The sequence below is a fragment of the Polypterus senegalus genome, chromosome 5 (assembly GCF_016835505.1).
Source record: "Polypterus senegalus isolate Bchr_013 chromosome 5, ASM1683550v1, whole genome shotgun sequence".
In the NCBI taxonomy this organism is placed as follows: Eukaryota; Metazoa; Chordata; class Cladistia; order Polypteriformes; family Polypteridae; genus Polypterus; species Polypterus senegalus.
Window position 1 is genome coordinate 165,445,416 of NC_053158.1, and position 16,777 is coordinate 165,462,192.

The following is a 16,777-nucleotide window of genomic DNA, read 5'->3' on the forward strand; positions in this document are numbered from 1 at the left end:
ACAGATACAAATGAGATCTAAATTTGACTTGTCTCCTTTTGGCTCGCTTTGCATCTCATTGTGGCTTGTTTGCTCGTTAAAGTACAAATGAAACAATTAAAATGCAAGTCAATTGAAATCAAGGCATTTTTTTTTTATAAAAGTAATTTTTATTTACAAAATACAATCCACACCAATTCCATAACACCTAACAATGAAAACATGCTGTTTGCATTAGTAATTGGTTACTAATAGAGAAAGTGACTAAAATGAAAACCTGCGGCCCTCCAGGATCTGAGTTGAACTCATTCCACTGCCCTATGGCAATCGTGATTTTGCTGAGAAAAAACAGTTATTAACAGTAAACTTACAGTGATTGTATTTTGTTTAAGTTCAACAGTAAAGTTTTGGAGTTCCCAGGTTTAGAGTTATTTAAATGCGCTAGTTTACATGCATATGCAATTAGTGATTGTGCGATTTTAATGTACATCGGTTTGTTCGTATCTTGAAGCACTGATTGACCTCGTTGAGCCACCGTCATCACCTGGACTGACGTCGCTCATTAGATGCTCTTTCATAACTGTGCGCGCTGACGCAGCATGAATCTTGAAGAGCAATAGTTACTTTGGGCCAGACAGACAGTTTTTAACAAAAGACGGTGAAAGAGACATATCGGTGTATTGGATACTTCACCTGGATTATTTTCCTTACCAGCTAACGCTGTCAGACTGTCAGTGGCGCGATGGCGTGTGTGTCGGCAGAGTTTTAATGATTGGCTGCAGTGGAGGAGTCAGGCGACGCCACGTGATATGTAGGCGGCGCTGACGTGTGCGTCATAGGGCGGAGCTCCAGTGCGTGCTTACAGCTACAGACGATGACAGGGAAAAGATTAGGGTTGCATTTAAGACTCGTTTGCCGTGGTATTCTGCTGCGCAGGTAAGGTTAGCCCGTGGATGGCGAGGTAGAAGAGCAGGAGAAGAGTTTTTCTTCCATTACAGTCCGTGAATTTTTGTGACTTCAGTAAGTTGTAGAGTGATTCAAAAATATGTTGAAACGTAATCCATGCGAAACCATAAAGCATGCGTATGCAGTTAATTATGTCTGTGTATGTAACGGTGAACCTTACTTTGTAACATGTCTTGTGTGGTTAGGATGCAGGTTCCTGATGTAGCTTGTTATTTATTCTGGGTATATAAAATGCCTAATAGTGATTTCATTTTACTTATTTTTATTTGACTTATTTTAAAATTTAAAAACTCCGCACGATATAAAAATAATATCTTTTGGAAATATTTGTATACTTTTGTATTTTCCTAACGTTTTTTATTATACGATTTCATAAGCTCCTTGTCTTTTTAGCGATTCTTTTTTTATTTGTCTTTGTAATGTGGTCATTTAAATAAACCGCATCAAACAAAACCGCAAATGAGAATGTTACTCTTAATAAAAGTTAATTGTAATCCATACATTACACTCAATCTCGGCAGTTTTTGTTAATGAAAACTTTATATGAGCGACCAGTTTTATGATCTAAAATACAAGAAAACCGCATAGAGCGTACTATTGCATGTAAAGACAGTGGTAAACTCCTCCTGCCTAGTACTCCAAATTCAAGAATGGACACATGACAAATCAAATGGGCCAAGTGCGTTGACTTAAACCTGGGAGCAAGAAAAGAAGTACTGGGGCTCTTCACTGCTCACCTGAGATTTACACTACTTGTTCCTGCAATTGAAGGGCATTTAACTTTTAATATACGTTCTTAAAGGAGCATGGTAGCCCAGGTAACCTCTCTGTACAGCTATGGTGAGCTTTAAAACTTTTCAGAACCTTGAAGTGAATGAGTTACAACAGCAGAAGATTATATCAGGTTCTACTCCTGTCAGGCAAGACTGCACTTGGCACTGGCTCACCAGAATGGTTAGTTGTGAATTTTGGAGTGGGGGACATCCAATCCAATCTGTCTTGTGTCAACAGTCCAGGCGACGGCTGCTGTTAACGGCCGCAGCATAATAGTGTGGGGATTTTTTTTTTCCTTGATACACTTTGGGGCCCATTAATACCATTCAATATACCTGAATGCCACAGCCAGTTTTGAGTGTTGTGGCTGTCCATGTGCATCCATCACTTTATGGGCAAATGTTTCCCATCCTTTAATGGGTACTTCCTGTCACGAAGCAAACATCATTACAGTCTGGTTTTATAAATGTTAAAATAAGGTCAGTATTCTTCATTGGCCTTCCCAGTCAATGGATCTGAATCCAGTAAAATCTTGGATTTTATTTGTTTTGGATGTGGTGAAGTGGGAGATTTACAGCGTAAATGTGAAGGTGACAAGTCTGCAGATATTGTGTGATGCAGTCATGTCCACGCCAACCAGAGGAATTTTTACAACATATTGCGAGTCCATCCAACAAAATATTAATGATGGTTGGAGATCAAAAGTAGGATTTACACAGTAGTGTTCCTAATAATTTGCTTAGTGAGTATATAAATAGTAACTAACTGAAAATTGTATGGGTGTTTCTTGTCCAGTATATATTGATGTATAAGGTATTCATTGTTTTTGACAATGTACTGTTGCCACTAGTCTGTGGGAGACACACGAGTAAGAATGTCATTGTTGTCTTAACATTTACAGTGAATAAATAAGACTGTTGTTGTGTTTGTTCGCTTACCATCCTAGGTATTTTGGAAGTTACCAGAAGCTGTACAGGATGCCTGAGGTAAATACAGATAACCTGGATGAGAAGCAAGTCCAGCTTCTCTCAGAGATGTGCATTCTGATTGATGAGAACGATTGTAAACTTGGGGCAGACACGAAAAAAAACTGTCATCTGAATTCAAACATCAGTAAGGGTAAGCAAATGAATGGAAAGATATCTGTGGTTTGTGTGGCTTCTTCTGCTCTCTTCCTTCTTAAAGTCACTACCAAAAGTTTACGACATTAGGTATAGATGAAGGCAGATGCATAAGTTGTCTATTGCCTTTATTCTTGCTTTTAAAAAGATTCTGAGATATGTCTTCAACTCTGTTTGATGTAGAAGCTCCACTACTCTTGTAGATCTGGAAGTGCTTTTTCTCATCCTAATGGCCAGAAGAAACTACGGTATTTTAGTGTGCAGTGGAGATCTGTCCAATAAAGCCAAGATGACATTATTGGCTGACGTGCAGCCTTTAAATTATCCTGTCTACTAAAATTATCTGTATATTCAAGTGCATGTGAAGTTGGGAGCATGCACTGATACAATGCATTGCTGCACCATCCATACGATGAACCACTTCAGGATTCCAGATTAGGACCCGAGTTCAGCCATGCAACGGGTGACATCTCGGCACCACACTAACTCGTGTGTAATGGAACAGTGATTAGAGTGCCAGTTGTGCCACCGACCCTCAAGTTTTCCCTTCAAGCAGGTCCTCCAGCTTGCAGGGAAAACTTGAGGGCTGGATTCAGGTTAAAGTCCTACTCGGTACTGAGCAACTATAGGTTGAGGGCCTTGACCAAGGGTCCAACAGAATGGAATCACTTCTGGCATTTACAGGACTCCAACCTTCCATTTGTCGGTACAGATCCCTAGCCTCACACCTGAGGCAAAGAGAATATTTAGTTTGATGACCTGGCTGTTGGCTTTTTTTCTTACTTTCACCTCTGTAACATATCCTGTGTTCGCTCCTTCCTCTCCTTTTCTAATGCTGAGAAACTTGTCCATGCTTTTATCACATCCTGCATCGATTATTGTAACTCGCTGCTGGCAGGTGCCCCTTCTAATCTTATATCACAGCTCCAGCTTATTCAAAACACGACTGCAAGAGTCCTTACTCAAACCAGCAGCAGCGAGCACATCACACCCATCCTTCTCCGTCTTCACTGGCTCCCTGTGTCTTACAGAATTGAATATAAAATCCTACTAATAACCTACAAAGCCTTAAATAACCTCGCACCAAACTACATCAGTGACCTTCTCCATCATTATGTGCCTGCCCGCCCACTAAGGTCCTCTGATTCTGGAAATCTTGTGCCCCACACTAATCTTCACTCCATGAGTGACAGGGCCTTCAGCTGTATAGCGCCCAGACTCTGGAATGCCCTACCGAAATTAATTAGATCAGCTGACTCCATGAATTCTTTAAAAAAAACAACTCAAAACTCATCTGTTCAGGAAGGCTTTTAGCTCTACTTGACTTTATTACCCTTCTCTCAGTTTACCTCTCTGTCAAGATGCTCATGTAACCTGTGTGTGTGTGTGCTAGGCCATCAATTATGTTGTCTGTTAGGCTTTTTTTCTCTGAATTCACTGTCTTCTTTATTTATTTGGTTTGTATAATGCTATATACTGTATACCCTACCGTTCTTATATTCTGTAAGTGCTTTGAGCATGGGAAATGCGCTATATAAATAAAATGTATTATTATTATTATTAATCTTTGGAAATTCTGATGTCTTTTTTGGATCATGTCATTGTGGACACTGAGCACTGGTGTTAAACAGTTGGGATGAGAATTAGAATCTCAAAATCTGAGTGCTTGGTGCTCTACTTAATATTTGTGGTTTATGCTTTTTATACATGTAGGGAAAAGCAGCTTTTCTAAGGACTGTAAGTACTACATTGTTCATAAGTGAGAATGGAGGCAGAACTGAAATCGGAGCTGGAGATTATGATTTACCAAACAACATTTCCATCGTGTGTGGTCATAAGCTTTGGCAAAAGAATGAGTTTGAGAGTATGAGCATTTGAAACGAGGTTCCTCCGCCAGGGTGTTTGTCTTATTCTTCCCAATAGAGTCGGTGGAACACAACTTTATGGGAGGATACCCTGGGATAGAACTGCTAGTTCTGTACATCAGGAGGATCCATCCAGCTGAGTAGGTTCATATTTGTAGTCCTGTTGCCCCTGGGTATCTCCCTCTGTACTTGTGTCAGGAGTGGTCCCATTTGACCCAGGAGTTCACTAGAAATAACAGGAAGTGTTGACTAGAATTTGTGATACAAGGATAATTCTAAACATGCAGAGTTTACATTTTGTTGAAGGTGTGTGAGGTAGTTTTTGAATGCAAAAAAGAAAGTGGAAACATTCTGCTTCTTGCATGAAATGTTTCATGTAGATGGATGTGAAAACAATGGGCAGATGTACACAGATCTTGATCTAGACCTTTGTATGGGAAGGGTTAGGAGGAAGATTAACTAAAGAAGAGGAAGTATACTGTTCAGGGGAGGGGAGTATGACAAGGTGAAAAAGTAGACTGAGTTGGAGATGGTGTGAATAAGGGTAAGAAGAACACCCGAAAGGACATGGATGGAAGTGATGGCAGTCTCTGATAATATTGGGTAGTGCCTCTAAGAACTTGTTTATGGAGATTTACAAGTTCAGTTTGTTGTTTTTTTTTTTGCTTCCCCACAGGCTTGTTGCATAGAGCCTTCAGTGTCTTCCTGTTTAACAGTGAAGACAAACTGCTGTTACAACAACGGTCGGATGCCAAAATTACCTTCCCAGGTAAGTCTTTGTAGAAATTGTATTGTTAGGTGTAAACCTTTCGGAATACAATGTTGCTGTCATTCGTTTTAGATGCAGTGCTAAATTCCTCCGTGGTGCAATAGAATCAGTTCCCGCCTGGGAATCAAAAGGTCGTGAGTTACAATAAACGGGTGTCAGGTGTCAATGTCGCATGTTAAGGCGGCTTTTTGTTTCTGCAGTTATATTTTTGAATAAAAGTGCAATTATTGTGTTATATTTTTACCTCTTGTGAAAATGTTTCTTTGATATTTGGACTTCAGGCTTCATAAATTATATAGTTTGTCTACATTTTGTCATCTACTACTAGAATATAAAAAACGTTTCTGTTTTAACAATGTGTGTACACAGATTACTGTAGAAACGGAACAGAAATGCGTGTTTTCCAAATAATGATCTATTATTTCCACTCTAAAACTCCACTTCTCTCAGCTCATGCCTTGATTGAGTATCTGAGAGTGAAGTTCGGGATGGAATAGCCGGCTGCTCCTAGCTTCTCTTTATCACAGCACATTTAGAGGACAAAGGACACTGGCGGAGAGGTGTGAAGGGATTTAAGAAGCGATTTAAGGTGGGACGGAATTACGTGTTTTTTCGTAGGCTCTGGTAATTCTAGTGTTAAACACGCTGTAGAAAATATATTAATTTTTTTTAAATGTTCCCTTCAAGTGGATATTTAAACATATACTGTATTTGTCTCCATGGGGAAATGGGGCGTTTTAATGAAGTTCAATAAATTATTATATTACAACAAATGACAAACCCCTCTCACACCATCCATCCATCCATCCATCCTCTTCCTCTTCCCCGAGATCAGGTCGCAGGGGCAGCAGCTTGAGCAGAGATGCCCAGACTTCCCTCTCCTCTGCCACTTCTTTTAGCTCTTCTGTAGGAATCGCGAGGCGTTCCCAGGCCAGCCAGGAGACATTGTCCCTCCAGTATGTCCTGGGTCTTCCCTGGGGCCTCCTCCCGGAGGAGAATAGCTAAAAAGAAGGGAAAAGAAAATCTTCTGACTTGGCACTTAGCACTTACTGTACTGTTGGTATAAAGGAAGCACAGTAGCATTTCATTAAACACTTCTGCTAAACAATTGGCTGAAAGTACTCAGCACTTTCTTGTTTAATTTCACCTTATTCATAATCTATAATAATGTATGGAATGAACAATAAAGTAGAACTGTGTAGAAAATGAACAGCCATTCCTGATTCTAGATGTTTTGCTTATACTGGTTCATATTTCTGGATCTTTTACCTTTACTAACAGGTTGCTTTACAAACACTTGCTGTAGTCACCCACTGCACACTACTTTGGAACTTGATGAGAAGGATGCTCTTGGGGTTAGGAGAGCTGCACAACGTCGCTTGAAAGCTGAGCTTGGTATCCCACTGGAGCAGGTATATTTCATTTTTTGAAAATAAGTTCTGCTTTGAAAAATTTGTAGTTCAAAATGTAAATAATTTGTTTTCTTTTATATATGAGGGACATTCAAAAAGTTTCCACGCTTTTTTATATTTTTGTTGGAAACAGTAAAAACAAAAACATTTTTTGCTGATGGCATTAAAAAGTTGCAATGACGCTGGGAAAATTGTATCTCAAAGGAAATGACTATGTAGAAAAGTGGTGTCATTTGTTTTTGAAATTCTTAGTAAGTAGAGTTTGAAAAAAGTGCAGAAACTTTTTGAACATCCATTGTATTTAATATAACTTACATTTTACAAAATTTTTCTTAGCACATACAAGTTGAGACACAAAAATAACCGGACTGGGGTTGGGGCTTTTCTGGAAAACCGTCTGGAGGTCGGCTGGACGTGAATCATAGAACGATATCCCCTCCTACACGCCCTCTTAAATCGCCGAGAGGCTAGTTATATCCTATAAATAGCCCAGTCAGTATTTGCACAACAATCGCTACATAATGTCGGGTGAAAGTATAGAACCGCGAATCAACATTGGATTTCTCGTGAATTTTTTTTTTTTTTTCATAAAGCAGTTTTTGACTAACAAAAGCATTCCTGTCCTCGATCATCCTCCCTATTCGTCTGATTTAGCACCCTGTGATTGTTCCTAAAAATCAAAAGTGACCTGAAGGGAACACAGTTTTTCTTCAATGGATGGAGTGAAGACACAAACGGCAAGCCTGTTGAAGAGCCTCAAGCAAGAGAACTTCCAGCACTGTTTCAATCAATGGAGGATACGTATGGTGGAGCAGTATAGAGATCGGGAGGGGGAAGTATAGAGAAGGTGACAGTGTTTAGAATGGTGTCATTCATCAATAAATATTTTTTACCAATCCAGTTATTTTTGTTTTCATCAATAAATATTTTTTACCAATCCAGTTATTTTTGTGTCTCACCTTGTATATTCAGTGTAATTGAAAAGTAGCCATTTAAAGGTATAAAGTAATTTTGCAAGATACAGCATTTACTACTTGCCTGAAGATTATTTTATCATCTATATTGATGGTTTGTAAAAACAGATTTAAATCTGAATGATAGAAAGAAATGCAATTTAAATTTAATGAAGTGTAAAAAACTAGCAACTAAATTTGTTTCTAGCTAAATTCTTTAACTCCTTGAACTGCATTAATATCAACTCAAGTGACAAATAATGAAGATGAAAGATATTTTCAGTTTAATTCAGTGGTCTTTCCCTGGTGGGTAAATAGAAGATGTAATGGGGTGCACAGACTAATTGAGTTTGCTTTCTGATTTTCTTACAAGCAAAAGTAATAAAGCATTTCATAAAAGGCAACAGTTATTGCTGATATCAGAACTGGGATGTTTTGTCAGTTGTGAATACAGTCTTGTAACACATTTAATTGATGTGAAATTGACATTATTAATGTATTGCATGCAAGAGCACAAATCCATATCCACTTGAATGATGAGTTTGCCACAAGCCTCTTAATCATTTGCCGACTCCTTTTCTGAATACGGACGGACGGAAGGAAGGAAGCGTTTAACTTTCATATACTTCAGTTCACCATGGCACTTTGATGTAAACAATTTCTTGCTGTTCGTCTGCTTGCAGGTGCCTCCAGAGGATCTCACATACTTGACCCGCGTTCATTATAAAGCCCAGTCAGATGGGATCTGGGGAGAGCATGAAATTGACTACATTCTGTTTGCTCAGAAGGACGTGGAGTTAAATCCTGACTCCAATGAAATCAAAAGTTACTGCTTTGTAACCAAAGAGGAACTCAAAGAGATGCTGGCAAAAGCAAAGAGAGGCGAACTGAAGATCACTCCTTGGTTCAGTCTGATTGCTGACAAATTTTTGTTCAAGTGGTGGGATAACCTTCAAAACCTTAAACAGTTTATGGATCATGACAAAATATTCAGGATGTGAGGACTACATGTTGGTTTAGAATGAGAACATTTTATTTTGCAAAGGTTAATGGCTTTTTATGTGGTGTTTAACTTAATGCACATTTACTTTTTCTGTTTTTAGGGAAGTGTTTACCACTTACTTGCATTTGGACAAGCATACAGATAACTAAATTATCCTATATTAATGTAAAGTGACAGGTGTAAACTTAATAGTTTGTGCTGGAGAGTGCAAACTAGTTTTATAAGTTTTTAAGTTTATCGTTTGGAGAACACGTGTTTATAGAACTTCTGGGAAAGGAACACTTTAAAATTTTAGAAGGAAGGAACAGGCTTAGCAACTTATACAGATGAAATATGTCTTGTTAAATGTTCAGTACCCCCATAAGCTTTGACAATATGAGATGTCTTATGAAGTGCTTTCTGCACAGAATGGTGTGTAACAAAGAGGCCTTTGGCCATCTTTTTAGTGATTGTGATCATGTTGCTAAAGGTGTTTCCAATTGTCTGATGAGGTCAAATACTGGCTTGTGTAAACTGATATGAAGATTGAGCTTTCACTGCCGACATAGATCAGCCTGGTTATGATTTCAGGGTAGTATGTGTATTTCTTTAATTATTATTTCACCAATCTCTTTAACTTAAACATGTGTTGAACTGATGAAGAGATGTGTCTGAAAGTTTCCTAATAAAAGTGCAATGCTGCTAAACAAAACAGTAGGGGATGTGTGAGACAGTGAAGTATGTTTGCCTGTTGTGAAGATGCGATTACCGTATATACTCATGTATACGTCGGGTCTTGAAACCGAAAAATCGATTATAAAATCAGACCCCAACTTGTACTCCCATTTAAAAATGTGGCACTTTTTTATTTATTTTTTTTTAATACATCTTCTTGCCTCCTCCAATCTCCCATCAGTTTCACAGACAACTCAAATTTTGTTGCAGCAGCGCAGTTACCAATTTCTTTCGCTGAGAGAATGAAACTGAATAAAAAAAAAACAAAGCTAACCTTTTACAAGTATCATAAATTACACCGGCTGTTACAGACTGGAATCAAATGTATGTTTTTACTCTAAAATAGTAATACGAGCAGCTCACTTCTAAAACAGACTTGTCGGTGATCGAACCCATGAAGTTTTGATTACCAGTCAACAGTTGATACCATTGCGCAACTGAAGCAGTCGTAGTAAATGCGTGTCAATGTCGCACCCTAATGTGTGTGATTTTTTCTGCCGTTATATTTTTGAATAGAAGCGCACTTGTTCTGTTATATTTGTAACTTTTGTGAAAGTGTTTATTTGATATTTGGACTTCAGGCTTCACACATTATACACTTCATGTCTACATTTTGTCAATTATTACTAAAACATGAAAAACATTTCTGTTTTAACAGTGTGTTTACATAGATCGTTGTAGACAAGGAACACACATGAAATGCATGTGTTCCAAATAACGATATAGTATTTATAAAAGGTGTGATTTTGCTTGACTTCTCACTCTATACAACTTCAAGCAACTGACACACAAGTAGACAAACTTGAGCTGAGAAAACTGTGTGCTGGTGGGGGATGTGACAGCAGGTTGCTTGCTGCTTATCAACACGTTTAAAGGACAAAAGACGCTGACAGAGAGGTGAGAAGTGATTTAAGCTGGGATGGATCTACAAGTTTTTTCATAGGCTCTGTAATTCTAGTGTTAAATTAGCTCTACAGCTCCCCAAGGACTGTGTGTGAATTCACTCAAAAAGAAAATGGACGAGACTGCTCATTTGGATGTAAATGGAACATTGTAATGGGTAATCTTAGAATGATCAATACTGCCAGAATATGTTGTGGAGTATAGCAAAGGAGCAGCCAGGTACAGTAATGGTGCCTAAAGGGTCACACCAGAACATATGTCCTCATCTGTGATCTGGTGGAGTGTAACAACAGAGTTCCAAGAAGGTATTGTAGCTGGGGCTAAGTAACACAAGTACTAGAGGACTGAACAATAAGTGCTGCCTACTTGATGCAAACCATACAAAGAAACAGCCTTAGTGTTTCTCAAGGAGCTAGAGGAAGATTGTACCACCTGCCACAGATGGGACAGCTTCTAAGCTGCAAGAGCACAGTTCAGTTGTGTGTGTGCTGTGCCATGCTTCTGATACATACATGACGGATTCACACTGATAGAAAGACCACAGTTTAGGTTGAAATTCAGAGTAAATTATAATCCACATTAAACACGTGAATTAAACCACAACAGAGCTCCACTTCACATGCTGTTCATGGTCTCTGGTCGTACAAGTGCTTAACAGACACACTGATTGATTAATGAGGCTGCAGTGCTCTCGCTATCGTGTTTAAAGGGGTGAAGATTGAAACACGCAGCACATTCTCTTCAAATTTTTCCATTTCTTTGTCTTCCTTAAAGATTCTTAGATATGCTAGAACATCAGTCATGTTTACAGTACATTGGAAAAGAGCAGGAGTAGTCCTTTCCTGTAGATGAGTGCATATCATCTTAACATCTGCTTCACTAGCCACTAGCAGATTTAACATTATCATTCCGTAACATCACTGAATAAATATTTCAAGGTGTATAACAATATTTGTATTGCAAAATTAACTTAGTCCATTTGGTTGCGGAGCTAGAGCCTAAATTTGCATTTTCACTTCACTTAAACTGAACGATGAAGCATTTCTAAGACGCACCCACTTTATTGAGCAAGCAACACAGAACAGGATGAAACAACAGCATTAATAACAAGGATGATAATCTACGTGAAGTCAGACTCCTACATATATCATTATGTAATGTTTATGACTATTATCCAGCAGGCATTACTTTCTTGTCAGCAGCACTCTCAAAGGTTAATTCTTTAATACCATGAAATAAATTACATTTAAAATTCATGATCTTTAAAGCACCGTAGATATGTACTTGACAATCCCTACTGCACGGGTGTCCAATTCCAGCCCTGGAGGGCCGTAGTGGCTGTAGGTTTTCATTCTAACCATCTTCTTCATTAGTGACCAGTTTTTCCTGCTAATTAAAATCTTTTGCTTTAGTTTTAATTAACTTGACTCAGGCGCCTCAGTTAGCAGCCAAACAGTAATGAGACACAAAACAAGCTAACACATGAACAGCTCACCTGTGCCCATCACACAATATCTAAAAATAAAGAAAGGTGAAGGTCTCAGTAAGGTTGATCTCTCAGGTCACCAAAACTTTTTGATGGTGGTCTTAGAAAAATAAACAGTTTTGGAAATGTCTGCTGTGGCAGAATGAGAGCAGCAACAAGCCATGGAATTAAATAATGGGTTTGATTAACAGTAAGAATCAGCTTCTCATTAAAAGAGTGGTTGGAGTTTGAAATCCCAGTTTAGCTGGTCGTCTGTTGGCTCGTTTCACATCTCGATTCTGTTTGGCTGTCATTTAATGAAGAAAGAAATCAATTCAGAGGACTGAATCCTTAAAAACAGGGCTATTAAAATGAAGTTCATTAGCAGTGAAAACTGGTCATTGATTAGGAAAATGGGTTAGAATGAAAATCTGCAGCCACTGCGGCCCTCCAGGACCAGAGTTGGACACCCCTGCCCTACTGGGTCCAAAGGGATAAGCCTCCTTAGTGAGGGATCATCTCCAGATCTCCTGTATGGTGATGGCCTTTCTCATTTCCTTCCTCCCTCCCACGTCTCTAAATCAGGCAGGTTAGCTAAGCTTGGCAAGTCTAAAATGGCTCAGCACCATCCTGAGGCGGGCCAAATGGGTTCAACAGCATAGATAGATAGATTTAGAAGAGGGGGGTCAAAAGCTAGAGGGCCGCAGTGGTTGTAGGTTTTCTTATCAGTCAATAACTGCTGCTAGCATTTTGTTAGCCTTTATTAATTGAGTTGCTTTTTAAAACTTGGACCACCTCCCAACAATATCAACACACTAACAAATGATCCACTAATCCAGGGGGCTCAAACTAAACTCGGTTCCTGGACTGCCATTATTTTTCCTGTAATCTATTAAATAGAAGCCAGTATTTCTGCCGCTGATGAAGTGCCTTATTTAATTCTCATATTTCATTCTCTTAAAGCGCCTCTTAGTGCTCTCAGGCTGGCTCACCAAATACTTCCATAACTGTTGATTTTCTTTTTTTTTGAGAACACCATGAAAATGTTTTAAGAACAAGAGATGATCAGTGTTTCTCAACACTTCACTTTTTTCTTTCCAAAAAAACAGTTTCTAAATCTTAAAAGCCAGACCCAAGTATGGTACACTGGCATAAATCATATAAAGAGGCCGGATTGAAAACTTACAGCCCTCCAGGGCGCAACACCCCTGAAGAGGAGTATCCTTACAGATGACGTTTGAGCTTCCAGAAATCAAGTTTAGGAGATTATATATATATATATATATATATATATATATATATATATATATATATATATATATATATATATATATATATATACAGTATATATAAAACATTTAATTTGTGCATGTGAATTTGTATCTTTGTCATCAGTTGATGGGTCACTTCTAAGTTTACTTGCGCTTTTAAGAGCCAATTTAGTATAAAGTACAGGTCAGGATCATGTAGGCTGTTTAACAAATCTCTACACGTAAGTAATAGCCTCACAATGGACTCTGAACTAGAAGATCACATAACTAGGAGTTCTATTTGGGGTACCAGACAGCCTCTCGCCAATGGATTAGCTGCAGTGCCAATCCCCTCAGCACTAGAACTGAGCTCCCCTAGCGTGGACAGACTTCGACCTTTCATCCAGTTTCTTTATCTCGATGTTCTCTCATGCATTTTAGTTGCCCCTTTAAACACTAGGGCACTCGCTGGCATCTGACAGGCATTTTATTTTGGTTGGGTGGCACAGTGGTCAGCGCAGCTGCTCAGATTTCAATGTAGTTGCCCGTGTTGCATGTTTTTTTTTTTTGTTTTAATAGGCTTTTGGCAGCAAACTCAGTCAGACGACTTAATCTTCCCAGTTACTTTTGTTTAACTGTGTAGAAGGATTGATGAGCAGTACCAGCCCATGCGTATTGCGCAGAAACTCCCCCTCAAAATACAGAACAACAAAATCTCCTACCGCTGCGGCCTTGCTGAACACTGAAGCTGATGGTATCCCTAAATCACTCGCTGCAATCGCCAGAGAAAGATGTTTCTGCTACTGAAGCTAGGAGTGGATGATATAAGCAAAACGATATGTCAGGATATTCACATTTTAAACAGTAACAATATATATCATCACTGAATAGACCCAACATGTCCAGATCCCTAAAATGAATGAAATTATATCAAACTACTTACTGGAGTCCTTTTTTTGAAACTTGTGATCAAACAAGACTTGTTTTATTATATTTGAACAGTCGTGTAAATTAAACCCAACAGACAAGTTACCACGTAATAAATACTGTTTTAGGATGAAATCTGTCTAGCGGCAGTGCAGAAATCTTTTTACATAATACGCTACCGTGGCTGTCCGTTTGTCTGTCCAGGATTTTAAAACACCCGTAGCTTGCAAACCGTTTGAACCATTGACCTGAAATTTGGTACAAACATACTATGTGACGTCTACTATCCGCGTTCAGGGGGATGATTGACCTCCAAGGCTATTACTTTTTTTTTTTTTGTAGAATCCACTCTCAGCAGCAGTCATGTGGCACGTGTACGGGTGCAGTTTCTCATCCCTACCACCTTCGCCGTCACTTCTCCTACCTCTTCATATCTTAAATCATTCTTGAGGCAGATTGAAGACTTAAGTGAATATTTAAAGAAAACTTACTAAGTAATTGCAACACAAACTCTGCCTTATCAGTTTTAACACGAAAAAATGCTGACAAAGCAAGAGAAGCAGTGGGCCGCTAGGGTGGAGAAAAGAAGAGCTGATCAGGAAGAAGCAAGTGCAGCAACCTCTGAGCAAACGAATGCTAAACGTACAGAGAAAGAGGAGGAAACCCGGGAATGCTCAAGTCAAGCGTATTCACTGCACGTCATCATAAATAGAAAGCCCCCAATATTCCACATTAACGCACAATGTTTTCACACAACCTGAAATACAAATTGTGAAGCCAGCACTAAAGTGTGCCAGTGTCTGAAAGCAGTCGGCAAATGAAGTACCCAGCCAGCACCAGTCTGACGTGGCGAAAGAAGAACACACGAGGCGGCTCACTGGACAGAAAGAGCTGCGGGTGCGGAGCACAGTGCCGAAGAGTTCAGCACAAGTCACACTGATGGTGGCTGGGTACTTCATAAAACATCGCAATGCACAGGCAGCATACACAAAACGAGAAGTAACAGTCGGCTCTCTCTGCTTATGTACAAAACAGCCGCTGTCTGTGCACAAGCATTTCAGTTGTTGCCATACTCTTCTCCTCCCATAAAGGCACCTCATCATGGCCAAGTACCTCTTTCCAGCGGTCCTTCCATGTTCACAAAGGAAGTCCGATGTTCATTCTTCACCTTCTTCTCCATAGTTGTACCATCATGGTAAATGATAAACACGTATTTCTCTCGGTTGACACATTTCTACTGGTGTACTGCACAACTCTTAACTGAAGCTGCACGGGAATATGTGGAATTGCCCAAGGCTTGCATGAAATGGCTACACAACTCATAAAAGTGGCAAATACAAACTTTTTATTTTTCTGAGACACATGCAAACCATTTTGGAAGCATACAACTGCAATATACTTGTAGATCTTAATGAAAAGCAATTATTGTATATATGTGCAAATATACATACAAGCTGCAGGTCCATACCCATACCTATACCTATATGTATGTATGTATGTGTTCTTATACCCAGTCAGCTGGCCACTATAGTAATCACATTAACTAGACATTAGAGATTCGATGGCCTGATGGACGCGTACTCGCCCTGTATGAGAATGCAGTGTGGTAAACGTGCTGGCATGCCACATACCCACAGCTGTTCCGCTGCAAATATCTGGGTACTCAGCTATCTGACGGGATTGGTAGAATGTAAATTCATCATAAAGTGTGGACAAAAAGGCACAGTTTGTGTCTGTTAAATTAATGAGAAGTTTCCCGTTCAATATATACAACAGTCCAAAATAAAAAGGTTTTTTTAGGTTGTTTCCTCTTATCTTCGGTCTGTGGTTCCTGATTTCCTCTTTCCTGCCAGCAGATGCTTGGGTTTGAGGTCGAATACGTGTCTGTCTGCCTCCCCTTTTTTGCCCATTCGATTCATGTCTCTCTGTGAGTTCTTCATCATTTGTTTGACCTTTTTCAGCATCTACAATGTAACATAAAAATATGACTATGCAATCTGGAAAATTTAGAACTAAATCAGTTTAACAAGGAGCATAATCCCAAACTTTGAAAGATAAATGTGTTATAAATCAGTTGTACAGTAAACACAAATCAAGGTATGCAAAAACTTTTCATTCCATGACTGGCGATGGTAATATAATGTATACATTTCTTTATTTTGTGCATGCAAATATGGGGATTTAAAAAAAAAAACCAACTAGGATTACCCAACAGCAAATAATGGAGGCATACAGGCTGGTGTCACTGGTGAATCACAGGATCAGTTATTATCAAGCTAGAGAAAAGATATGGCGTCCCATAGCTTTCTAAAAATGTAAGTCTTTACTTCTCTCCATCTCCTCACTATTAAGATTTGCTTAACTTTTACATAACACACTTACAAGCCACAAACATAATGCTGCTCTCTCCACTGACATTAAAGAAAAACCCACCTTGGCATCGCGCACACCAGAAACATCACGAGGGGGTCTGGAGGAACTGCGAGTCCTGGAGGCTGGTGCTTCTGAAGCTTCTCGCTTACGTTTTCTGGTCACACTTCTCGATCGGCGTGCCTGAACTGCATAATGGCTCTGAAATTGTTCAATGAAAAAAGCATTTCATTACAGGAAAACAATTTTGCATTTCCAAATATCTACTGTGCTAAAGGAGCAATGCTTGAAGCTTAAAAACTGAAA

At 39.1% G+C, this 16,777-nt stretch overlaps 2 protein-coding genes across 4 annotated transcripts in view; one reads left to right on the forward strand and one right to left on the reverse strand.

The window, feature by feature from the left end:
- Positions 1–572: 572 nt before the first annotated feature.
- Positions 573–9,538, forward strand: idi1 (isopentenyl-diphosphate delta isomerase 1). 3 transcript variants are annotated; one of them, XM_039753574.1, is made up of 5 exons: positions 573–915; positions 2,666–2,838; positions 5,382–5,474; positions 6,756–6,886; positions 8,523–9,538. In XM_039753574.1, exons 1-5 carry the CDS (start codon positions 854–856, stop codon positions 8,838–8,840), a joined length of 777 nt encoding a protein of 258 aa, XP_039609508.1. In that variant the 5' UTR covers positions 573–853; the 3' UTR covers positions 8,841–9,538. The 3 variants fall into 3 exon arrangements, with proteins under 3 accessions (XP_039609508.1, XP_039609509.1, XP_039609507.1); XM_039753575.1 differs by having other exon boundaries at positions 890–999; XM_039753573.1 differs by lacking the exon at positions 573–915 and adding an exon at positions 1,016–1,899.
- Positions 9,539–15,423: 5,885 nt separating this feature from the next.
- The window catches only part of gtpbp4 (GTP binding protein 4), a 28,353-nt gene continuing 26,999 nt past the window's right edge, over positions 15,424–16,777 (reverse strand). Inside the window, exons 16-17 of the mRNA XM_039753576.1 lie at positions 16,535–16,672; positions 15,424–16,065 (exon numbers count right to left, since the gene is read on the reverse strand). Of these exons, the coding sequence (XP_039609510.1) occupies positions 15,913–16,065; positions 16,535–16,672 (291 nt within the window). The 3' untranslated portion in view covers positions 15,424–15,912. The remainder of the gene's footprint in view (positions 16,066–16,534; positions 16,673–16,777) is intronic.

What these genes read in the sequence shown, in the direction of transcription:
- idi1 (XM_039753573.1), top strand. Translation starts at nt 1,820, where the DNA reads ATGAGTTACAACAGCAGAAGATTATATCAGGTTCTACTCCTGTCAGGC. An exon ending in GAATTCAAACATCAGTAAGG is followed by an intron (nt 2,839 to 5,381) that starts GTAAGCAAATGA and finishes GCTTCCCCACAG; the next exon opens with GCTTGTTGCATAGAGCCTTC. An exon ending in TTGGTATCCCACTGGAGCAG is followed by an intron (nt 6,887 to 8,522) that starts GTATATTTCATT and finishes GTCTGCTTGCAG; the next exon opens with GTGCCTCCAGAGGATCTCAC.